Genomic DNA, 25440 nt, shown 5'->3' with positions numbered 1-25440 from the left:
AGCCGAGTTAGCTTTACCACCCATACACATAATTCAGGAATTATAACATTTATCTTTAAAAAGTATGGGCTGTTTTCACACAGAGCTTATCCTCCCTTTTTCTTTGAAAGCCTGTGATTCTTCAAAATGTATTATTCATTTATTTTTTTTGGACAACACAGATATTAAAATGTAAACTATTTAATCCTATCTATGCATTTCAAAAAAGCCAAATAAAATATAAGTGTGTGTCAGTGATAGCAACTTCTATACATTACATGCAGAAAACTTGATAGTATTTAACAGCATTCATATTTGCTAGACAAATGCTACTGAAAGGGTAGAAAGCATGACTTAGAAAATTATAATAAATAAATATCACTTATCCACAATTTTAAAACATTCACTTGCCAAAAAGGTTCTGAAATGGTGGTGCTGCTACATTTTTATTTTAAGTAAAAGTTTTCCTTATATACAATATAAGTTTCCTGTTCAACAAAACTTTTTGATAATATAAAGGTAAATTTCAGAATATTATGGATCATCATCTAGTTTAAATCACAGGAGCCCAAATTAATGTTGCCTGAAGGGCCATTTAAATGTAAATATACTACTATACACTTGAATTTTTTTCTGAAATGCATATTTCTGTTCTAGAATTTGCTATTTACCAAAATATAACACACTGATGATTGTTGCTCCTGCTTAACAGTACATTAATGTTTGGGACATAACTAGCCTTCTTGTTTCAAAATATAAGGCAAACTTACTATGTGGTCAATAGTTGATCATTTTTCGAAGGGCATCATAGCATTTCCATTTGTCTGGGATATAGAATGGCTCAAAAATGTGAGGAAATGGTGTGTCATACCCACATACTCTCGATATAGGAGCCTCTAGGTTCAGGAAACATTCTTCCTGCAGGGAAGAAAACAGATGGTTAACTCCAAGAATATTTCTTTTTATTCACAGAGATGAAACATTTCAATGTAAAATACAGTTGTATCAGAGGGCATTAAAATAATTAAGTATAACTCAGAATAGCCAAAGTAACCCTAAGAAGGAAGAACACAGTTGGAGGGACTATGCTCCCAGACATCAAGCTCTACTATGATGCTATAGTAATCAAAACAATTTGGTACTGGCACAAGAACAGACCCAAATATCAATACAACAGAATAGAGAGCCCAGATATAAACACACACATATATGGCCAACTAATATATGATAAAGGAGCCATGCATATACAATGGAGAAATGACAGCCTCTTCAACAACTGTTGTAGGCAAAACTGGACAGCTACATGTAAGAGAATGAAAATGGACATTGTCTAGCTCCATATACAAAAGTAAACTCAAAATGGACCAAAGACCTGAATGTAAGTCATGAAATCATAAAACTCATGTAAGAAAACATAGGCAAAAATCTATTGAATATAAACACGAACAACTTTTTCCTGAACACATCTCCTTGGGCAAGGGAAACAAAAGCAAAAATGAACAAATGGGACTACATCATGCTAAAAAGCTTCTGTACAGCAAAGGACACCAACAGCAGAACAAAAAGGCATCCTACAGTATGGGAGAATATATTCATAAACAACTTATCCGATAAGGGGTTGACATCCAAAATATACAAAGAGCTCACACACCTCAACACCCAAAAAACAAATAACCTGATTAAAAAAATCGGTGGAGGATCTGAACAGGCACTTCTCCAAAGAAGAAATTCAGATGGCCAACAGGCACATGAAAAGATGCTCTACATCGCTAATCATCAGGGAAATGCAAATTAAAACCACAATGAGATATCACCTCACACCAGTTAGGATGGCCAACATAGAAAAAGACTAGGAACAACAAATGCTGATGAGGATGCAGAGAAAGAGGAACCCTCCTACACTGCTGGTGGGAATGTAAATTAGTTCAACCATTGTGGAAAGCAACATGGAGGTTCCTCAGAAAACTAAAATTAGAAATGCCATTTGACCTAGTAATTCCACTCCTAGGAATTTACCTGAAGAAAACAAGATCCCTGATTCAAAAAGACGTATGCACCCCTATGTTTATCACAGCACTATTTACAACAGCCAAGACATGGAAGCAACCTAAGTGTCCACCAGTAAATGAATGGATAAAGAAGATGTGGTACATATACACAATGGATTATTATTCAGACATAAAAAGGAAACAAATCCTACCATTTGCAACAACATGGATGGAGCTAGAGGGTATTATGCTCAGTGAAATAAGCCAGGTGGAGAAAGACAAGTACCAAATGATTTCACTCATTTGTAGATTATAACAACAAAGCTGAAAGAACAAAACAGCAGCAGACTCACAGACTCCAAGAAGGGACTTGGGGTTACCAAAGGGGAGGGTTTGGGGAGGCTGGGTGGGAAAGGAGAGAGAAGGGGATTAAGGGGTAATATAATTAGCACACACAATATAGGTAGGTCACGGGGAAGGCAGTATAGCACGGAAAAGACAAGTAGTGACTCTATAGCATATTACTACACTGATGGACAGTGACTGCAATGTGGTGTGTTGGGGGGACTTGATAATATGGGTGAATGTAGTAACCACAATGTTGCTCATATGAAACCTTCATAAGATTGTATATCAATGATACCTTAATTTAAAAAAATTAAGTATTCTGTAATGTGAAAAAAGCAGCTTAAAAAAGCAGGTAACAAATAGTATATTTTGCATGATCCCAGTTTTAATTAAAAATATGTTTCCCTATATACTTATTTTATACCTACATACATTTCTGTTGTTTAAGTGAAACTGGGATTATATATGCTGTTACACAAATATAAATGTGTGGCACAATAGAAGCATAGCAAATGTTCACAGTAAACTCTGCACCCTGAAAGTAGTGATAGTATGTGTTTTCTCTTGTTTCCTGTATTTTTCAAATTTAATGTAAAATGAATATGTATTACTTACTTATTTATTTATTTATTATTAGGCTGAACATGTATTACTTTCATAATAAATGTTTGTAATTACACAGCCAAACTGTACTTTTACCAGTTACTTGACTGTACCCTGGCCTCTCTCCTGACAAGACTTTTATAGATGTTGTCAGTGCCCAGGCCACTCACCCCCATGCCCTCACCCCAGTGCTCATTGCCAGACTGACGTGTACACATCTCTCAGTAACCACTGTAGGAGTCATTTCTGCCAGGAAGCCTTCCTTGACTGCACCTCCAACCCTGCAGCACCAGCTAGAGAGGTGATTCTGCCCTGAGGTCTCACAGCACTGAATTCAGCATGACACATTGTAATTGCCCAGTATCTATCACTCCTGTGACTATGAACTTCATGAGTACCATCTCAACTATGGGAGCCCTGTAGGGAATTATCTTCAGGGAAAAAAAAAATACATACATATATGATTTATTCAGGTGACAAATTTAAATTTGAAAATAAATTTAGAGTTCTAAAAAGAGACATAGGCGATTAAGCTATTCCTGGGAAAATAATTTTACCATTCACAGCTATTACCTGAAACGAAACCAAATCTTGGGGTTTTTTTATACACCACTCTCTTTATTGCTTTGCCTCACAAAGAATTGAGAAGGTCCATTTTCTTACATATTTTACTAACTGTATTTTTAAATTTCTACTTGAGCATACATTTTTACATGAAGAAATTCTGATACCTCACGCTCATCCCCTATCCTCTGTGCATATTTCTTCAAGTATATTGGGACAGAAAGGGCCTGGAAACAGGACAAATTAGCTACAAAGAGAACCAAATGGCAAATTGCAGACCTCCTTCTGTCCCGTTAACCAATGTAACTTACAACCAAAAAGTAAGTGTACTTTCTGAAAAACAGGAAATGCTCATTGACAAACTGAGAACCTTGCATACATAAGGTTAAAAAAAAAAAATCACACCTAAAACATACCACTACTAAGCTCAAAAGACATGATAGATTGCTCCTTGATTGCCACAAAAACCTTTAAAAGGAATAAAATTGTCAATTTGGGATTAACTTAGTTTTATTACTTTATAAGGCTGTTTTTCCTTCTTTCCTGAATACTGTTCTTTTCATAAACAAACTAACCATGGTGCTATAAAACAGAGAAAATTAAGGGCAAAATATTTCACTAAATGCCTGTGATTTTTATACCTGTTGTAAAAATTTTTTTTTCTAGTATGCTGGAAAGCTGGTGTACAACAAAATGATCTGTCAATGTTCCTGAAAACCACTGATTTTAGCATAACTAATTAACATCAAACAAAATTTTTTTTTCAAATAGCAATATTCCTATTTCTTCAAGAATGTGATAATTACTCTTTACAGGAAAACATCTGTATGTTGGCACTGGCATAAGATGAAGGTCTGCAAGGTCACAGTGAACTATAGACAGTGGTGGCCCTTCAGGTCTGGGAGGGACAAGGAGGTGAGAAAGGACTCCACTTGGCACTGTATAGGTATCCTTTGGGTTTCTGTTACTTCTGTAATTAAATGACAATGAAATAAAGCAAAAAAGTGAAGAATCACCTTCTTATGTGAATAAAAGTTTCCATTTTGTGTTACATAGGTATGTGATTTCACATGTTGCCGTTCCTTAATTTGGAAATAATTACTGTGCATTATGAGGAATTAAATTACTATAGACTACTATATATAAATATATAAAATGTAAGCACCATGGAAGATAACTTAAGGATATATAACAGAAGACTAAAATTCAATTTTATAAGGATATACACTGACCAATTGAAACAGTTTGAAATATTAATGCTTTGTTAACTAAAGTATTATTAAAGAGACAACTTATTCATTCCATGGACTTATGTTAAAACTTCTTTTAAAGAAATTGGAACTATGATATTTGGGTCAAGCAGCTGTGCAGATTTATTTCACACTGAACTGGTTCACATACAAATAATTTATGTGTGACTCTATGTTTCTTTGGGCAACTATCACAACAGGACATCCTTGTTCAACCTGTTTTTTTCTCATACAGAAGCTGTATATATACACACACGTATGCTCATAAAAAAATATCTGAATCTCATTGGCAGATCTGTAGATCAATGTACCATACCAATTCTTCACAAAATATGTCTGTTACTTATATACCACATTATAATACCGTAACTATAGCAACCATGTACCCTGAATTTTCAAGACAGTCCAGATTAATCATATTCTTTTTTTCCATTGGCCGTATAGGTATACTCATGTTTTTTAAACTGTGTTTGATGATTTTTGATTCAGAAATAGTAATGCACATAAAATTAGAAAGAAAAAATTACCTAACTGAGGGTTGTTGTGAGAATTACAGGTCGTGTCCAGTACAGGTGCTAAGATGGGAAGTGTCCGTTGCTAGTCTCTCTTCCTGGTGAGCTTATATGGGGACTGGCTCAGTCCACATGGAAAATGACAGACAGGACTGTAAAGTTCCCAAGGAGATCATAGTATCACACATAACCAGCGCAGCAGAAGAGAGTCAGACAGGTGTTAAGAGAAATTTTCTCCAACGATTCATGGTTCAAAGTTTCCCCTGGAACCAGTGAAAAGGACTGAAATTTTGAACCCCAAACCAATTATGTAGTAAAACCTATATATATCGTGGTATGTGTTTTCACATAAATAATCAGGTGCTTAAAGAAAAAAAAAAAATCCCTCCAGAAGACCCTTGCATAAATTCTAATACACAGTATCTGAAATTTACGTCCGAATATGTTTTGGTAATTATGAGAATTTTCTTTCTAAAATACATTAATAATAACAACAGTAAACAGTACTTCTGTAGCAGGCATGGTGCTAAAAGAGTTGTATGTTATCTCGTTTAATAATTTGAACAAACATATGCGGTGGGTGTTAACACGCTGCCTCCGACAGGAAGCCAAAGCGAGGGAGCAGCCCAAGGCTGCAGCTGCGGGAGAGGCGCACCGGCTGTGGGGCGTCACTCCTCTGCACACTTTGAGGTCCTACAATTAAGGAGAACAATAACAAGAAGAAAAAAAAGGAATGAAAAAGAATGGTAAAATGTAAGGCAGCCGGGGATTAAGGTTTTACAACAGAGCCTAGAGAGGCATAATGGTTAAGTCCAGGGTGAGAAGCCCCTCGGGGCAGAGCCTAGGACACGTGAAGAAATCGAGAGCACCTGAGGGTGAAGGCACCCGGGGGTGATGGGCCCCCGGGGGCAGGAGCCTCCTGGCTGTCCTGAATGAGTCAACACACACAACTCCAACTGTCTCTATATTAGTCATCAGATTGCTACTAATATTATGGCCAGAAAAGGACTCAGACAATGTGAAAGAATCCAAATCCTAAAAAATAATAGACACAGGCAAAATAAATTCTTTATTTGCCTATTTTCTGTAACAAAACAAATTTATAACTATCTTGTTGGGATTGTGGAGGACAGAGATCCTGTAAATTTTCTAGCAGGTAAGGAAGGGTAAGTGAAAATTAATGAAATAGGATCAATTACTGTTTTAAGATAAATCAAATATTGATAGGTTTTTTAAAGTGTACTGAATTTATTACTGTTTTGGTGAATGTAATATAGATTGTATATTATATGTATGTAAATGCATATATAGTAAGGCTTTCATGGGATCATTCAAGATCTCTTTACACTTAACCCCATCTCTCCATTAAAGGTGTTAAGTGCATCAACCATAAATCCTCCTGTCACCACGTCATAAGAGTTACAGCACTGAGATCAGTCTTGGGCATTCTGACACTGTGGCTTCAGTCACCCTCAACAAATCTTTCTGTTGTTTTTATGGCGAGGCTGCATAATATAATTGATACAGCATGGAATTTGGAATTCTATCTTAAGAGAATCTTTGTTCTACTATGTCTAATCTCTCCAAGCCTCTCTTTACTCAACAGCAATTAGAAAAGTAATAAAGTTTCTGTTATTGTATTGTCTTATTGTTTTGTAATTCTATTGTCACCTTGCCTGTTTGCCTCTCTAGATTGTACAGAAGCATATGAAAAGTACCTGGTTTCATGCCTGACATATCATAGTGCTCAGTGGTTGCTGGATTTCTGTCTTCCTCTTTAAGGTTTCCAGGTCATAATACACATAAGGTGTTTGAAATGATTGACCAAATCATCGTTGAAGTCAAGATTCTAGTACAAATTGTCAACACTGAAAAGTAATATCCCTTACTGCAACAGTGCAGGAACAGTACCATTTATGGGACACTCATTAAGCCTTAAACAATCTAAGATACCAAAAAATAAGTTACGTGCTCTATGAGGAAGGAGGGCAGAGACACCTCCTCTTGAGGGGGCCAGGCAGTGTGTACTCGGGCCTCAAGGAAAGGCAGAGTCTGGTACTGCCCTCTGGTGGGCAGCAAGGAGTCTGGACATGAATTGCCAGTTACCGGGGCTGGAATGTCAGATTAATAAGCATGGTTAGACCAGGAAGTCAAGAGCTCTGGAAATGGTTAAAAAATTCCGCCCTTCCCCATACCCTCAAAGAACATAATTTCCAAACAGTGCTCCTATAGAAAAGTGACCTGATAGTCAACCACTAGAAGGTTATAAGTGAAACGGCCCAACATATAACTGAATGTAATCAAGGCATACACACTATGAAAAATAGAATGAAGAATAAAAACTATCCAGTATCATTCAATTTAATTTTAAATTAATCTTCTTATTTAATTTAAGGCAACTCTAGGCTCAGATTTCTTTCTAAGAAAAATTTTGGAAGAATTTTTATTCAGTCTTTCTAATGACAGAAAGTTGGATATAGCCCAGTGTGCAAGACTACATACCATCTTGAGTTGGAAAGTTGTGAAGAAAACTTTAAAAGCAGATAAGAAAATTTAAGATCTTCTATATACATTCCTACTTTCTCAGCTGATATAGGCTGGTGAAATTCCTTTAATTTTTCTGAAAAACTATTCAACTGATTTTTCTCAACATTTAATGGGAAGTCAGAAAAGCAGGACACTTTTTAATGAGAAACACATCACAAATCAAATCAAACATACATCGCCTATAGTATTATCTGATAAACTAGGATTTTATGTTCCACCTTGGAACAATAAGAAACACAAGCCCATGACTTAATTTTAAAGTAATAACTCAGAAAATTGATTTTTAAATTATTTTGCAAACAAAAATGTCCAGGATATTTTACATCATCATGATTATGTCACCAAACCCATTTATACTATGAGAGTACACTTTTTGTTTCCAAGAAGGGAATGGGGATCAGGCTAAATTAAGCTATAAATGTAATAAGTACTGAACAAGACATATAGATCATAGAATTATCATTTCTTCTCTACAAGAAAACATTACAAAGTAGCTTTAAGTGATTTGTGAATGTGCTTAGGTTTTAAACGTAATTTCATACCATTTAGTCCTTGTTAATTATTAAATAAACAATAAAATAATTGAGATTTTGCTTCTAAATGCAATTAGTTGTCCAGTGGTCATAATAAGCAGTGCAAGAGTTAAACTCTAAAAATATGATCAAAACTGAATACACAAAATGATGTATACTTGATAAAGTCAATGAACAAGAGGCTTGTATTTTGAATGCAAGTTGATTTGTCAAAGTTACTTATGTAATGTTAGACATCACCCAGCTTCCAAAATATTATCAGAGAATATTTGTTTTAAATTTGTTTTTAATCTGCCATGAAAATTGCCCACAACCAAAAATGAGTCTTAGCAGATGAGAAAAATTATTCTGGTGTCTTGAGTCACACTTTCTTAGCAAATGAGCTACAAAAACCTGTGAAGGCACTATGCCAGCAACTCCAAATTAATTTCATTACTGAATCAAATAAACAAAACTTTACTAGTGTAAAATAAAATACTAACTTTTTTAATCCAATGGTTTTATTAGTATGCATCATGTTTTTAACACAGAGCTTAAAATATGTATTAGGCTGTAGCAATTTCTTATACAGTATAGATCTATGAAATTAATTCTTCAGACAACAATCCCTAACCTACCCTCAAATATTAGAATATTACAGCTGTGGTTATTTTATTTTTCAAATACCATGCATAAGGAATGCATTCAACACTTGTTGAAATGAGGTCTGTCACTTTTAAGACACAGTTGAACCAATATAACTAAACAAAACAGTAAGTGAATAATATAATTTTATCCAGCTTTGTATAACACCTAAACATTATAGTCAAATCCAAGTATTTCAGCAAAGCTTCCATGTAAAATCATAATCTTGACTAAATTAGAAGCTGAGATCTCTGGACCTTAACTTCACTGAAAAGTCTTCAATATCTGCTGACTTTTTAAAAAATGTCCATTTCTTCCTCTTTAATGCAAATTACTGTCAATTCAGAACAATTTCTGTTTTCTAAGATTTCTTTCAACTAGAGAATGGAATTGAATTCTAAGTTAGGATTTATTTAAATTCAAATTCCATTTTTAAAATGGAAGCTTATATTCTGAAGTTAGACAGAAATATAATTTCTGAGCTAAAGAGGTTTCCCTGGATACAGTCTAGCTACCTAAAACAGAGTTGGAGATTATTAAAATATGCATAGAAATGAGTCATGGTTCAAATAGTACTGTTAGAATATAAACATGTTAATATAAAATTATCTATGAATCTGAATATGTTAACTGTAGAAACTGAAGTAAAACAAATTTTAAAATCAAAATTTAACACTAAAATTAATAATGTATTACATAATAGGGATTGCTTTTTTCTCAAAATGAGTTTTGTAAATTTAACTTTATCATCAGAAATAAGTGAAAGTAAGTGCTAACTCATTTCTGTAATTCTTAATCTTGTCTAAAATCACTTTTTAAAAAAGCACACAGTGTTCGTTATGGCCAGGGACTGCACTACTATATTATCAACTCATTTCAATTTTCATAAAAACTAACCAGCAATCACAAAAGTAAAACTAGTACCCCACCCAAACCATTTTGGTTTTCCAGGTAAAACCTCTAAAGGCCTGGTTCTGGTTTGAAACTCCCCCCTAGATACAGTCTTGCGCTGTGATCTGAAGTTGCCTTACCACTTTTGCCTGAACAGCGCTGTGAGAAATAGCTTTAAAAAAAAATAATTTCTTCACTGAATTTTCTGCAACACATTGTTTATTTGCTGCAGTCAGTCTCCAAAAATGTTCTGAGCTTTTAGAAGTTCAAAGTCTGAAGTTTAAATTCTTCTGAGAAATACTACATGCAAATTTAACATTTAAAATGTACTGTGGCTACAATGCTTTTGTTAAAACAATTTATATTCAATAGAGGGGGGAAAAGGCAATGCTCTCAAATTTCCACAGATGCTGAACCCTCTCAAATTTTATAGTTCAAAATTCTTCCTATAGAAGAAAGCATCAACGGCAGCAAAGTTTGAAAGTGGAATTTCCTTAAAATGTGGATGCTTAATGATAAACATAAGCTTTGCAGCACTGGGTCATCGCATGAACAAATCGCTCTTTTGTAAGGTAGGATTTTTGCTTTACTTGGCACCAAGAAACTTAAAATACTCCTATAAAGCGACTTTTGATGATCTTACAAAGCATTCGATTTTTCTGCTTGTTTTTCTACAACGTTCTTTGTACAGCATTCTAACACCACCAAATGGTGCTTGAAAGGCAGAAATCAATCCTGACTAAAGTAATCTGATGATTCCTTTGTCTCATGACATAGAAAATATATTCTTTTAGAATTTGGGGGACTGAACCTGCACTGAGAAAATTTCTACTAGGATTTGTTACTGTCCTAATTTTGCAACTTTTTTTAAAGTTTCAAGACTAATTATAAAATGAAACTACTAGATAGAGTTATTTCCCCCTATCTGGCACCATCTTTCTATAGTTTGAGAATCTGGATTTAAAAAATGATGACTAAAATATTTGCACTTTTACAAATGATATTCCTTTGTTATGATACAAAGGATTTTTTTTTCCTACTCTTTAAATGTTAAACTTTATGTTTTAGTTTATGTTTAAAAGAATGCTGAAACATAAACATAAGAAAGGCAATGGGGAAAAATCAACTTTATTTTATCTACATAATGCCAAAAGGGAAGTGTCAATGTTTTTACTGAAATTAAACACAATTTTTTAAAGTTAACTTTGGATGTCACAGCAATACAGCCTTTAAGCCTGGTTCTACTGAATGAATAAATCAGACTAAGTTATTCTTTAGCAATTTACTTCTGGTCAGTAAATTACTATAATTTTACTAAGAAAAACACAGCATAAATAATTGTTCTAAGCTATCACTGATTTTTAGGGAGAGGTGGACAAAAATTTATTAGTTGGATGCCAGTAGTAGTAGCAGTCCTGAAGTTTAATAATTGAACAAATTAACAAAGTAAGCAAGTGCTGGCAGGAATTCTTTGATCTAAGTACCTCATTATTTATATGCAGATAACCATTTCACTAAAACAAATCTGGAAATTATAATTATTGCTGTATCCAATTAAAATAAAATGCAGAGGCCAAAATCTATTTTCTTCTTTACTGTATTTACAATATCTATGTTTCTACCTTTCAAGTTGGTTAATATTTCTTACAAATAAGCTTTTCTGATTGCCTATGCATTTGCATACACACATTTTCATGTTAGAATTTCAAGAATTGAGAGGGGGAAAATACACATGCCTCTTTTTTACTCCCATAATTAGACAAACTGCATGCAGATAAGATGAACCCAATTCTTACAAAGTCTATATTTCATGTCCACTGTGGACAAATTTTTAACAAGCCTGATAAAACCGCAGATACACTAGTGAAGGGGCAGTTAATAACTGTGACCTAGTTCTGGATACTTTTATAGTTAAGTACAAAAATATAATATTAGTAATACCCAAAGGTACTATTCATAGATGAACTAAATTCATATAGTTCCTATAAAAGAGCAATGCTCACTTATTGTATTTAGATGGATCAGAGCATTTACTTACTATTTTTTATCTACTATTATTTTTGCTATTTTGGTCTTTTTACTTGAGGCTAAACTATATAAATTCAATCAGGTCCCTCAAGTAGGAATCACGCTAAGACACAGCACTGATTCCCCAAAAGAGATCACAGCAGTTTCCTTACTTGTCAGATACACAGATAATGCTGTACATAAGCACACACCGTCACAAACAAATAATTCTGTGTTTAATCAACATGCTCTGGTGAATATCCAGAGAAACAACATGGAAAAGAAATCCACATGCCTATTAGTTCAGAAAAAGAAATATGTCCATGTGAACAGAGAGCAGAAAAGCCAGACATTAATCAAATAGTAACCAAAGACATATCCTCATTTAGTAACAAACAAGTATAATTATTTATACAGTGTTATTTAATCCTTTACACTCTGCGTGGTGGCAACAGGGAGGCGCTGAGGCTGGCAACGGCTCTGCGAGGGGCCCAGGCCACACAGGTGCACACAGCTCTGCTGGGATCCAGACCAGTCTGCCTGGGTGACCCTGCACTGCAAGACTGTGCAGTTAAAAGTGGGCAAGAATTTTGCTGGAAAACAAGGTGAAATTTGTCTCTAGCGCTATCATTGTACCTGTGGAAGAGAAACTGGTGAAGCTGTCTACTTGTTTATATCAAGTCCAACCAAGATTTTTTTCTGACTTTCATAAAAAGCTTAGTAGTTTAGTATCTAGGGTGGGGGTGTTTACTGGGAAATAGGTGGATCTCTAGAGTTACAGTAGGTTGAGGTGGGATTTATATATTTTCTTTCTTTCAGATACTTACTGGGGAAAAGATGGGTAAGTGAGGGGCAGGGTGCAAACTAGTGGAACTTGTTTCTAGTTAATTGCCAGTTTGAGCACAGAGCATGAGCTGCCACTTTGAATTCTGAATCCGATTTTGAATTCTCAGAAAAAATTCGATGTTCAACCTATGCCAGGCTGTGAGTTTAAAGTTTCCTCTACTGTAAGAGTAACAAAAAATCATTTAAGTGCTTCATCAGGAAATTAAACTTGCTGCCTTTCATTTCCTTATCTATGACAGAATCTAAACTTAGGTAGTTAAGTAACTTGGTAAGAATGTGACAGCTCTCTGATAGATTAGAACAATATTTTAAATAAACATAGGTTACAAGTTTTATCCCAGCCTTAAATTATAATATGAAATGTAATCCTCTCCTCAAAGTAAATATTTTATAGCTATTCTCCACAGTTAACTCACTTTATAGAACTCTAAAACTACAGAAAAAATGTTCTGTAGTATTTAAAGAAATGTCTTTTAAGAATAAAATTAAATGTTTTTTGTAACTAAAACAACAGACAAGACATTGCAGCTAAATTAATCTTAAATTAAATGTAAATTGAAGTGCAGTAGGGGTCTCCCTGACTCAGACTGTACGTACCAGCTCCAATTAGCGGTTACTGGCACAGTCTCCACTGCTGACACGGGGGTAGCTATCAAATAGTTGTGGGATCTTATTATACATGTAAAGCTGATTGCACACACATAGGTGCCATCAAGTGGACATGTGTGTGTGCAGGGGGGTCCATCTGCGTGCATGGAAGAAGACAGGTCCCAGTTGTCTGAGATAAGCATTTCCGTCATCCCTGGGAAAGTACTGCTTTAAAAGCTTGATTAGAAAATTATATACGTATATATCTGGGGTCACGATGCATTCAAATTTCATCAATTCTCAGTCCCCTAAATGAACATGTTTCTATTTGATAAAATAAATCATCAAGCCACAGGATTTTCTTTAGGTTTCCTCAAATGCTAATTATGTAGCAAATCTAATTAAGTTTGTATGATTCACTTCAGCAGTAAGTACTTCAGTTACTTCAGAACTGCCAAAAGGAATCTGAAGTGTTTATTCTGCCACCAAAACAATCATGCTGTGCGCCAAACTGATACCATTACACACAGCTGCAGAGCAAATGTGCGGTCTTGGTCCTGTGAGTGCAATGTTCACACATCCATCTGCCCTACAGGCAACTGTGGATTCAGAACTACTGATTGCAGGTTTATGTTACTGTTATATGAGCGTTATAGATGGGTATGAAGTCACTTGTTTCACCCAGCACAGCTTGAGCAGATTTCGGTATGCCATGAGAGTTTCTTAAGAACATTCACTGAAATTCTGAAAACACCAAATATTGATAAATACATTCAGTCAGCATTTTGTGATATTGGTTTTCAAGCTCTATTCCTCACATGTAAAAGAGTAAAGGTTGCTTTGTGTGTTTGAGAAAATATTTATGGAACAATTAACATGCAATATATTTAACCTCATTCATAAAGAAAATCACATATAGTTTATTATAAATGCTGTTCATTTAATTATAGTAGGCAAGTGTGCAAAACAAACCTATGAACAATTATGACCTATAGAAATTAAACTATTTTTATTTCAGTAACTCAAATAATTTCCATAGAAGGAAATTCTTTTCAGAGGGGCTCTCCAGACAGGGTGGGTTGCCGGATGCTTAAGGCCGTGACCGCATTCCCTCCAGAGGCTGATTGCTATGGCAACTAACCTTTCCCTATCAATAAGCAACAGCGAAGAGCACTGATATTCTGGGGGGGGAGGAAAAACCACCTCCTCCCACAAAAAGAAACTCCATCATTTCCTTTTCTGTGTCAATAACAACATGAACTAGTTTCAAGACTAAAATATACCACTTTTTAACCAAAACAATATCTTTGCTGACTGAATTATTTACTACAATTGTTTTGTAAATAAATGCAAAGATTTTGAAGCCAGCCACTGTACTTCAGTTCAGTTTCACAACAAGGTAAAATTTGTGATATAAGTAATCTAAAGATGTTACAGCTGGCGTATGTTATGTATGAAGAAGGAAATCGGGTCTCCGGAGAGCAAATGATGTATTAGAAGCAAAACTGACAAGGAAACAGCATATGCGTCCATGCAGCTCTCAGAGTTTCTTAAAAGAGGTACACATTTCAATAGTTACGTTTCCTATCTGTGGTTGCTTCCAAATATATAATTATTACTCTGCAGAGTAATAAACAAATTGATTACACTTATTAACTACATCTCCTCCTATTTAAGGTATTTGCCAGACTTGTCTTTGCTGGCTCAAGTGTCAGTAGCGAAATTGAGTCTCATTTTAGCTACGCAAGACCAACACTGCCAAGTATCCTGTACACTAGTCTTCACAGCCCACAGCAGAGCAGGTACAATGCCTGACACAGCTGGAACCAGTAAATACCTGCTAACAACCAAAGCAATTCCAGTTATTACTTATATTCTGTTTCACTCTGGTGCATTAATGACCTTAGTCACTGATGAAGTAAAACATCAGAGGACAGGAAGCAGGGTGTGGAGATTCTTACTCCTTAGCAATTACTGAACACACTTACTCATCTACCAGACACCACACTGTTGCCATTGTGATCATGTCCTTCCTCCCCTGGTTAAAAGTTTTTCCTGGTTCCCCAAAGCTCATTCTCTACTTACCCTTATTTCCCTCTGTAGCCCAGCACAGACATGCACAGACCACCTCCATTCCAAAGATCACTTTTTTTATCACCATCACCCTGCACAAACCTCTCTTCTCAAACTCTTATTTTTCTAACCCCTGCCATCTACGCACAGGCCACTTCTCAAATTCAGCTCAAATACCTTATTCCAGGGAGCCTTCAGGACCTTGGTGCTGGTTTTTTTTTCATTAACTTGTTCAATCATTCATCAATCAAATATTTCAGAGCTCATTAGGCCTGTACCTTCACAGTAGTGTATTCTAGTGGCAGGAATGTGTATGAGGAAGCACTGGGAGGGAAGTGCTCGAGAGGCCTGTGACAGGCAGCACAGGGCGCTCTGGGCATACAGGGAGCTCAGGGATGGCTTCTTCTGAGGAGGTGGCCTGTGAAAGCCATGAGGAGCCAGTTTGCAGGAACCCAGGAGGAGCATTCTGGCCAGCTCACACACAGTACACACAAAGGCACAGAGGCAGGAAGGAGCCTGGTGTGATCCCAGGATGGGGGGAAAGCCTGTGGAGCCGGGCCGGGGAGGGCGGGAGGGCACGCAGCAGGAGGGACCGCAGAGCAATGGGGAGAAGGGGGGACGACCAGACGGCTGGACAGCCGACAGACCCGCCCTGGCAGGAGGGCGGAGACCAACGGTATGGACATTTTACATATCTGTATTTCACAGTGTACACAGGAGAAGAGCCACAGAGATTTACAAGCTTTTCTGGGTATACTCAGGGCTCATTTATCAGAAATCAGAAATACCATCAGAAAGGAATACTCGAGTTGTCCATAATCTGAGTAAGAGAACAAGCATTTCAGGGATGAGGGTAGTTAGTCAAAATACACAATATGAACAGATAATTTTCATGTGTAATTTGGGGGAAGTGATCATTTCATTCAGTAGAAAACTTTCTAAGTATCAATACTGAAATGCCCACTTCTGAGGAAATTAGGAATACAAAAATAGGTTATTTCAGAATTGAAAGTACTTTACTATAGCTTGTAGCTAACTATAATCCTTTCTTGGCTAGTATTCAAACATCTTTTCTCTCCTAGTGATCCAATATATTTATGACCATATCCAGTGTCTTAATGATGATAACAATTTCCTATCTACTCACACTAGTGATTTCCCTATTTCTTATCTCTGCATAGGTCTCAGTATGTTTTTATGATTACTATAAAGGAAAAGGCACAAAATTGAGCACCCTGCCAATGCTCATAAAGACCTTATTTTTATAAATGTTGTCTATTGTTCCTTTGGCAAGAGTAGGAATCCACTGCAGATAGAACCAGGTTTTCCTATGCTCTACCCAGGGGCAGCACACAGAAGCCTCCCCCTCCCCCACACTGCCTTTGGGTTTCCCGTCACCAAAGCTAATTACAACATAGTAAACTATAGTCCCATGATAGCGTGACTACCTAGCAACTTACATTGATTGTGAGGTGACCTAAAAACGAAGGCAAAACAGAACTAGAAAGTTTTCTATGTACCTGATCATACAATGTTGAGGAGGTATGTTTGTTTGGCTTAGCATTAATTTTAATTGATTTATAAAAATTCTGATAGTTTGAAAATTCTATTACTTCAAATTATTATTTGGAATCTTTTAGAATGTTTAACTCCAATTAGCTATCTTTTTATGTTGTGGGAAAAAAGCTCTCTTTGTGAAAAAGTAAAGAATGACAAAACACGTTGACTTTTTGGGTTTCAGACTAATACTGTACCAATAAGTAGAACATTCAGGTTCTTGTCCTGAATCTGTTATCAATCAACTACATCATTTGACAAGACCACATGGCTTAACTTTTCTAGTACTCCATCCACAGTACTGACATACACTCATGAGCATGATAATAAAGGAAAATAATTGCCAGGCACTGGAAGAGTAAATGCTCTTTCCTGAATCCCTTTATAGAAGTCATCCTTGCCTACAAAGCCTGGCACCTAGCAGGTCCTCATGAGGTAGAGGTTTACCTGAGAAATTCCAGTTTTCATTTATTTTCACATCTCTCAGGCTGAGAGAGAGGCAAGGGCTTGAGAGCAGTTAGCCCTTCAATAATGATAACAGAACCCAACAGATTTTGAACAGAAAGAACTTCAGCCCTGAATTCTTGACAAAGCTTCAACTCAGAAGGTTATCAGAACCATTTTAAAACTCAAATGGCAAAAAAAAAAAAAAGAAGAAAACACAGATGTCCACAGAGCCAAAACAAACAAAAAAAAGAGACAAAAGGAACCCCAATGATTTAAGAAGTCACAAAATGATTTTAATGTTTATTCTCAGTAAACACTGGAAGAGGCTAACTTCATAGAAAGGAGATCCAAAAGTTCACAAGAGCTGGCCGTATCGGTGGATATAATCTTATCACCATAAACAAAAGGGCTGCAGAAAGATACCCTCAGAGGAAGTGTCAGAATCTCTTGAACAGTGAGTGCAGAGAGGGTGGGAAAACGCTATTTCTTTTCTAATAAAAATCCAGGAAGTTTGATAACAACTTCTTTGATGGTGAAGAGCACAAGGTAGTTTCCTGGAGTTTAAAAGGTAGGAGCCATCTCCTCAAGGAAGATCAGAACCTCTAGGAAATGGAAAATTGTTACACATTTAAAAGGCACAGGGTAGACGAAGCAAGTATCTGCAAACCACATACCAGAGGTCTTACATCACAGGATATGTAAACAACTCTCAAAACTGAACAGTAGAAACAGTAATGATCCAATTAGGAAGTAGGCAAAAGATAGCTACAGATGGAGAAAGACAACAAATAAGTACATGAAAAGATGTTTGACACATGAGCTGTTGAGGAAATGAAAATTAAACCACAATGAATTAATCACCACACCTACGAAACAGAAAAATAAAGATAAAAATAAACTGACAACACCAAACATGGATGAAGATGTGGGGATCTCATACATATTGGTGGTGGGAATGTAAAATAGTATAGCCACTCTGGAAATTAGTCTAGTAGTTTCTTACAAAACTGAACATGCACTTCCCATGTCACCCAGCAGTTTATCCCACAGAACTGAAACTGGTATCCACACAAAACATGTACACAAATATTCACAACAGCTTTTTCATAATAGCAAAAACTAAAAACAACTCAAACATCCTTTAGTGGGAGAATGATTTTAAAAACTGTGCTGTATTCATACATACCATGAAAAACTAATCAGTAATAAATAGGAACAAACTATTGATATACACAACAGCCTGGGTAGAGTTCAAGGGCATCATGCTTAGCTAAAACTGTCAAGTCTCAAAAATTCCATTTATATAAACATTCTTGAAATGATAAAACTATAGGTATGTAGAAAAGATTAGTGGTTGCCAGTGAATTGGGGGTTGGGGAGGGTGCAAACATAAAAGAGTATGGTGATGGAACAATTCTATACCTTGATTGTGATGGTGTTTCTTCAAGTCTACACATGGGATAAAACTGCACACAACTACACAACACACACACACGAATACAGGTTGAATGAAAGGTGAAAGTTCTGTAGTCTAGGTAACAGTATTGTACCAATGTCAATTTCCTGGTTTTGATATTATTCTAGAGTTATATAGTATGCAACCATGGAGGGAATCTGGGTGAAGGATATACAGGACTGCAAGTAATATTTTTGTACCTTCTGAGGGCTTATAATTATTTCAAAATTTTCAAAAGTTTAAGACACAGGTTAAAAAAAGCATCTTGCTGATGTGCATCTTTCCATAACAAATAAGTATGGATGTGAGAAGGTAGAAAGGTCTAGAACTGATGTAATAGCCAAGCACTTGTGTACAGTTCTGTCAATGAGCATCTGACTCTGGGCAAGTCTCCTAAGTTTTTCTCATTTGTGGAAATGTAGGCCCATTTCACAGGCTTCTAAAAACTGGATGTGTTAATTTTAGTGAAATATACTATGTGCTTATCACACAGTGGATATTAGTTTCCTTGTTTCTTAACCTATACTACATCACAGTGCAGACAAACAGGAGGTCACAGACCCAGGACAGGGGTCCAAACACCACACCTAAGGGACACTCCAACCTTGACGACTATGGAGAGGATCCAAGGGACGCATGACTCTGACTGTAGTCAAGCGGCAGTTCCAGGACTCTGCTGCAGTCACCTTGTGGTAGAACTTCTTTCTGAAAAATTTATTCCCAAATTTTTAAGAGTAATTTTAAAGGGATTCTGGGAGAAAGATGGCAATGTAAGAAGAAAGGCAGAAATCTCCTCCCAAAATCACACAGAACATGAAAATACAGCGAATACAATTAGTCTGGAAAATGATCTGAAGACTGCAGAAGAGTCTGTCTACATCTTGGAAGAAGAGAAAATCTCACAGAAAAGGGTAAAGTGGCAATGCCACAATCCAGTGGCAAGTCTGCCCTCAACCCAACCAACAGGTGAGAGGAAGAGGAGCAGAGAGGGGAGGGAATAGAAGCCCAGGACCCCTGAACACCTGGCCCTGGAGATCTGCTCCACGAACACAAACCCACATTACATGGTGCTCTGGAGATTAATGGGGTTAGAAAGCAAAGATGGACGGAATACTTGGAGAGGCTGCGATTCTAGCTGCTTATGGAGAACAGGGACACACTACCAGTTCCCGAGACAAAAGAAAAGTTGTCAGTTTGAGTGACTTCACAGCAGTGAAAGGGGCACTAGAAAGGCAAAGAATACACAGAGCTCTCTGCTCAGGAGAAAGGGCAGATGGACAAGACCTTCCCAAGCCCGCTCAGTCCAGCAGGATGGGAACCCTCGGGAGCTTCAGATGCTCCATCCTCCTGGCTGGCAACACAGCCCCGAGGCTCTCTCCTGTGGTGCACAGCCTGCTGCTCACTCCTCCAGGCAGGTGCCAGTGCTGATCACCTGCCACCCCTACCATCACGGCAGGAAGGCCGGAGGGTGGCTCCACCCATGGCAGCCACAAAGGCACAGCAATAAGGCTTCTCCCTCTGTGCAGGGCCCACTTGCCCTGACAGGGGAGGCAGGTGTTATAGCTGGGAAGGCAGGAAAGCCTCCCAACCAAGCTCTTTCCTCCAGGCACCAGACCCGCTCTCCTGCAGCCCCACCATTGCAGCAGCCATAGGAAGGGCAGCTCCAACCTCAGCAGCTCTGGAGAGTATTCTCCCTGCTCATGCAATCAGCTGATGGCCCACACAGCCCACCTGAGATCACACCACTAAGAGCAAGGCAGAGAGGTGCCACAGCCAGTGCACACCAATGGCTGGGGATCCAGCACAGGAAACTGAGCTTCTGGGTATGAGTGGGTACCTTCTACACAAAGCTATCATTCCATAGAAAATATTTTTAAAAAATGAAGAGGTAAAGCAATTTGGTCTAAACAAAAATACAAGAAAAAACACTAGAAAGGGTGCTTAGTGAAAGTGAAATCACAAATCTTCTTGATAAAGATTTCAAAATAAAAGTAATAAAAACACAGATTTATAGAAAAATATTCAAGATGTAAGGGAGAACTTCAACAAAGAGACAGAAATCTTGAAAAAAAGCCTCTAAGAGCTAAAGAATACAGAATCTGAAATAAAACACAAAATGGAAGGATTTAAAAGCAGATTAGATGTAGTAGAGGAGAAGGTAAATGAAATAGAAATTAGAGAACAGGAAAACAAAGAAGCTGAGGCACAGAAAGAAAAAGAATCTCTAGGAATGAAAGAAGAATGAGAGACCTGTGTGGCCAATCCAAACAGAATATTATTCACATTATAGGGGTACCAGAAGACAAAGAGAGAGAAAAAGGAATAGAAAATGTCTTTGAGGAAGTAATTGCTGAAAACTTCCCCAATCTGGGGAAGGAGATAGTCTCTCAGGCTGTGGCGGTGCACAGATCTCCCAACACAAGGGACCCCAGGAAGACAGTGCCAAGACATATAATAATTAAAATGGCAAAGACCAAGGACAAGGACAGAATATTAAAAGCAGCCAGAGAGAGAAAAGATCACCTACAAAGGAAAACCCATCAGGCTATCATCAGACTTCTCAGAAGAAACCTTACAGGCCAGAAGGGAGTCGCATGATATATTCAATGGAATGAAACAGAAGGACCTCCAACCAAGAATACAACCTGGTAAGATTATCATTTAAATTTGAAGAAAACATTAAACAATAATTTACAGATAAGCAAAAGTTGAGGGAATTCACTGCCATTAAACCATTTCTACAAGATCTCTTAAAGGGCCTGCACTAGATGGAAATGCACCTAAGGCTAACTAGCTGTCACTAGAGAAAGTAAACCCACAGAAAAGGTAGTAGACCAATTAATTACTGAGTAAATACTAAATTAAATCAACTACTCAAAAATTTAGTCAAAGGATACACAAAGAGTGCAGAACATGACACCTAACATACAAAGTGTGGAGGAGGAAGAAGAGGAAGGAAGGGAGGGGAAAAAAAATACCTTTGGATCATGTCTGAAATAGAGTAACCACAGATTTAAGTTAGACTGTCAGATAGTGAGAAAGATATCCTGCAACATTTGGTAAACACAAATTTAAAACCTACAATGACAATCAAGTACTTATCTATCGGTAATCACCCTAAATGTAAATGGGATGAATGCACCAATCAAAAGACATAATGTAGCAGAATGGATTAAAAAACAAGACCCATCTATACGCTGCCTACAAGAGACTCATTTCAAACCCAAAATCATACACAGACTAAAAGTGAAGGGATGGAAAAAGATATTTCATGCAAATACTACAGAGAAAAAAGCAGGACTAGCAGTACTTCTATCAGACAAAATAATTTCAAACCAAAGAAAGTAATAAGAGACAAAGAACTACATTACATATAGGGTGGACCGAAGCTATTTATAACCATTATAAATAGCTTTGCACCCAATGTACGAGCACCTAAATATGTGGCACAAATACTAACAGAATGAAAGGGGTAAAGAGAATGTAGTCCATTCATTTTAGGAGACTTCAACACACCACACACTCCAAAGGACAGATCAATGAGACAGAAAATAAGTAAGGACACAGAGGCACTGAACAATGTATTAGAACAGATGGACCTAACAGACATCTACAGAACACTCCATACAAAGGCAACAGGATACTCATTCTTCTCAAGTGCACATGGAACATTTTCAAGAAAAGATCATACACTAGGTCACAAAAAGAGCCTCAGTAAATTCAAAAAGGTTGAAATTGTACCAACCAGCTTCTCAGATCACAAAGATCTGAAACTAGAAATAAATTACACAAAGAAAACAAAAAAGCCCACAAACACATGAAGGCTTCCCAACATGCTCCTAAATAATCAATGGATGAAAGACCAAATAAAAACAGAGATCAAGCAATATATGGAGAAAAATGACAACAATATTCAACACCCCACAATCTGTGGGACGCAGCAAAGGCCATGCTAAGAGGAAAGTATATTGCAATAAAGGCCTACCTCAGGAAAGAAGAACAATCCCATATGAACAGTCTGAACTCAGAATTAACGAAACTAGAAAAAGAAGAATAAATGAGGCCCAGAGTCAGTAGAAGGAGGGACATAACAAGATTAGAGCAGAATTAAATAAAATTGAGAATATAAACATAAAGCAAAAGAGAGAATCAATGAAAGCAGGAGCTGGTTCTTCAAGAAAATAAACAAAATAGATAAACCCCTAGCCAGATCTATCAAGAAAAAAAGAGTCTACACACATAAACAGAATCAGAAATGAGAAAGGAAAAATCACTACAGACACAACAGAAATACAAAGACTTATGACAGAATAATATGAAAAATTATATGCTAACAAACTGGATAACCTAGAAGAAATGGACAACTTACTAGAAAAATACCACCTTCCGATGCTGATCCAAGAAGAAACAAAAAATCTGAATAGACCAATTACCAGCAACTAAATTGAATCAGTAATCAAAAAACTACCTAAGAGCAAAACCTCTGGACCACATGGCTACATTGCTGAATTTTACCAAACATTTAATGAAGACCTAATACCCACTTTCTTTAAAGTTTTACAAAAAGTACAAGAGGAGGGAATACTCCCAAATTCATTCTATGAGGCCAGCATCACTCTAATACCAAAACCAGGAAAAGACACCACAAAAAAAGAAAATTACAGACCAATATCCCTGATGAACACAGATGTAAAAATACTCAACAAAGTATTAAAAACCAAATACAAAAATACATTAAAAAGATCATCCAACATGAACAAGTAGGATTTATTCCAGGGATGTAAGAATGGTACAATATTCAAAAATCCATCAACATCATCCACCACATCAACAAAAAGGACAAAAACCACATGATCATCTCCAGAGATGCTGAAAAAGCATTCCACAAAATTCAACATCCATTCATGATAAAAACTCTCAACAAAATGGGTATAGAGGGCAAGTACCTCAACATAATAAAGGTCATATATGACAAACCCACAGGCAACATCATACTTAACAGCGAGAAGCTGAAAGCTTCTCCTTTAAGATCGGGAACAAGACAGGGATGCCCACTCTCCCCACATTTATTCAACATAGTTCTGGAGGTCCTAGCCACGGCAATCAGATAACACAAAGAAATAAAGGGCATCCAGATTGGTAAGGAAGAAAGAAGTTAAACAGTCACTGTTTGTAGAGACATGATATTGTACATAAAAACCTGTAAAGAATTCACCCCCAAACTACTATATCTAATATCTGAATTCAGCAAAGTTGCAGGATACAAAATTAATACACAGAAATCTGTTGCATTCCCATACACTAATGATGAACTAGCAGAAAGAGAAATCAGGAAAAACAATTCCATTCACAATTGCAGCAAAAAGAATAAAATACCTATGAATAAACCTAACCAAGAAAGTGAAAGCCCTATACTCTGAAAACTACAAGACACTCATGACAGAAATTAAAGAAGATACCGATAAATGGAAACTCATCCCGTGCTCATGGTTAGAAAGAATTAATATTGTCAAAATGGTCATCCTGCCTAAGAAAATCTACAGATTCAATGCAATCCCTATCAAAATACTAACAGCATTCTTCAATGAACTAGAGCAAATACTTCTAAAATTCATGTAGAACCACAAAAGACCACAAATAGCCAAAGCCATCTTGAGAAGAAAGAATAAAGCTGGGGGATTAAACTCCCCAACTTCAAGCTCTACTACAAAGCCACAGTAATCAAGACAATTTGGTACTGGCACAAGAACAGACCCATAGACCAATGGGACAAACTAGAGAGCCCAGTTATAAACCCAAGCATAAATGGTCAATTAATATATGATAAAGGAACCATGGATATACAATAAGGAAATTACAGCCTCTTCAACAGCTGGTGTTGACAAAACTGGACAGCTACATGCAAGAGAATGAAACTGGATTATTGTCTAACCCCATACACAAAAGTAAACTGGAAATGGATCAAAGACCTGAATGTAAGTCATGAAACCATAAAACTCTTAGACGACAACATAGGCAAAAATCTCTTGAATACAAACATGACCAACTTTTTCCTGAACACATCTCCTCTGGCAAGGGAAACAAAAGCAAAAATGAACAAATGGGACTACATCATGATTAAAAGCTTCTGTACAGCAAAGGACCCTATCAGCAGAACAAAAAGGCATCCTACAGGATGGGAGAATATATTTGTAAATGACAGATCCAACAAGGGGTTAACATCCAAAATATATAAAGAACTCACACACCTCAACACCCAAAAAGCAAATAAGCCCATTAAAAAATGGGCAGAGGATCTGAATAGACAGTTCTCCAAAGAAGAAACTCAGATGGCCAACAGGCACATGAAAAGATGCTCCACATCGCTAATCATCAGAGAAATGCAAATTAAAACCACAATGAGATATTACCTCTCACCAGTAAGGATGGCCAACATTGAAAAGACTAGGAACAACAAATGCTGGCGAGGATGTGGAGAAAGGGGAACCCATCTACACTGCTGGTGGGAATGTAAGCTAGTTCAACAACTGTGGAAAGCAGTATGGAGGTTCCTCAAAAAACTAAAAACACTAATATCATTTGACCCAGGAATTCCACTCCTAGGAAATTTACCCATAGAATACAAGT

At 36.8% G+C, this 25440-nt stretch overlaps 1 protein-coding gene across 6 annotated transcripts in view; it reads right to left on the bottom strand.

Moving 5' to 3' along the window:
• Nucleotides 1–749: 749 nt before the first annotated feature.
• Nucleotides 750–25440, bottom strand: part of BCKDHB (branched chain keto acid dehydrogenase E1 subunit beta) — a 290212-nt gene continuing 265521 nt past the window's right edge. For 5 of the 6 annotated variants that reach the window (XM_057489377.1, XM_036918787.2, XM_057489376.1 and 2 more), the window contains one exon: nt 750–897. Coding sequence is in view for 5 of the 6 variants with exons in the window: in XM_036918787.2 (XP_036774682.2) it covers nt 757–897 (141 nt within the window). In the remaining variant the exon portion in view is untranslated. Of the gene's footprint in view, nt 898–19417; nt 19519–25440 lie in introns of all 6 variants that reach the window. The other variant, XM_057489375.1, reaches the window with a different exon arrangement.

The sequence above is a fragment of the Manis pentadactyla genome, chromosome 12 (genome assembly GCF_030020395.1).
Source record: "Manis pentadactyla isolate mManPen7 chromosome 12, mManPen7.hap1, whole genome shotgun sequence".
Lineage (NCBI taxonomy): Eukaryota > Metazoa > Chordata > Mammalia > Pholidota > Manidae > Manis > Manis pentadactyla.
This window is presented reverse-complemented; position numbering and strand designations above follow the sequence as displayed.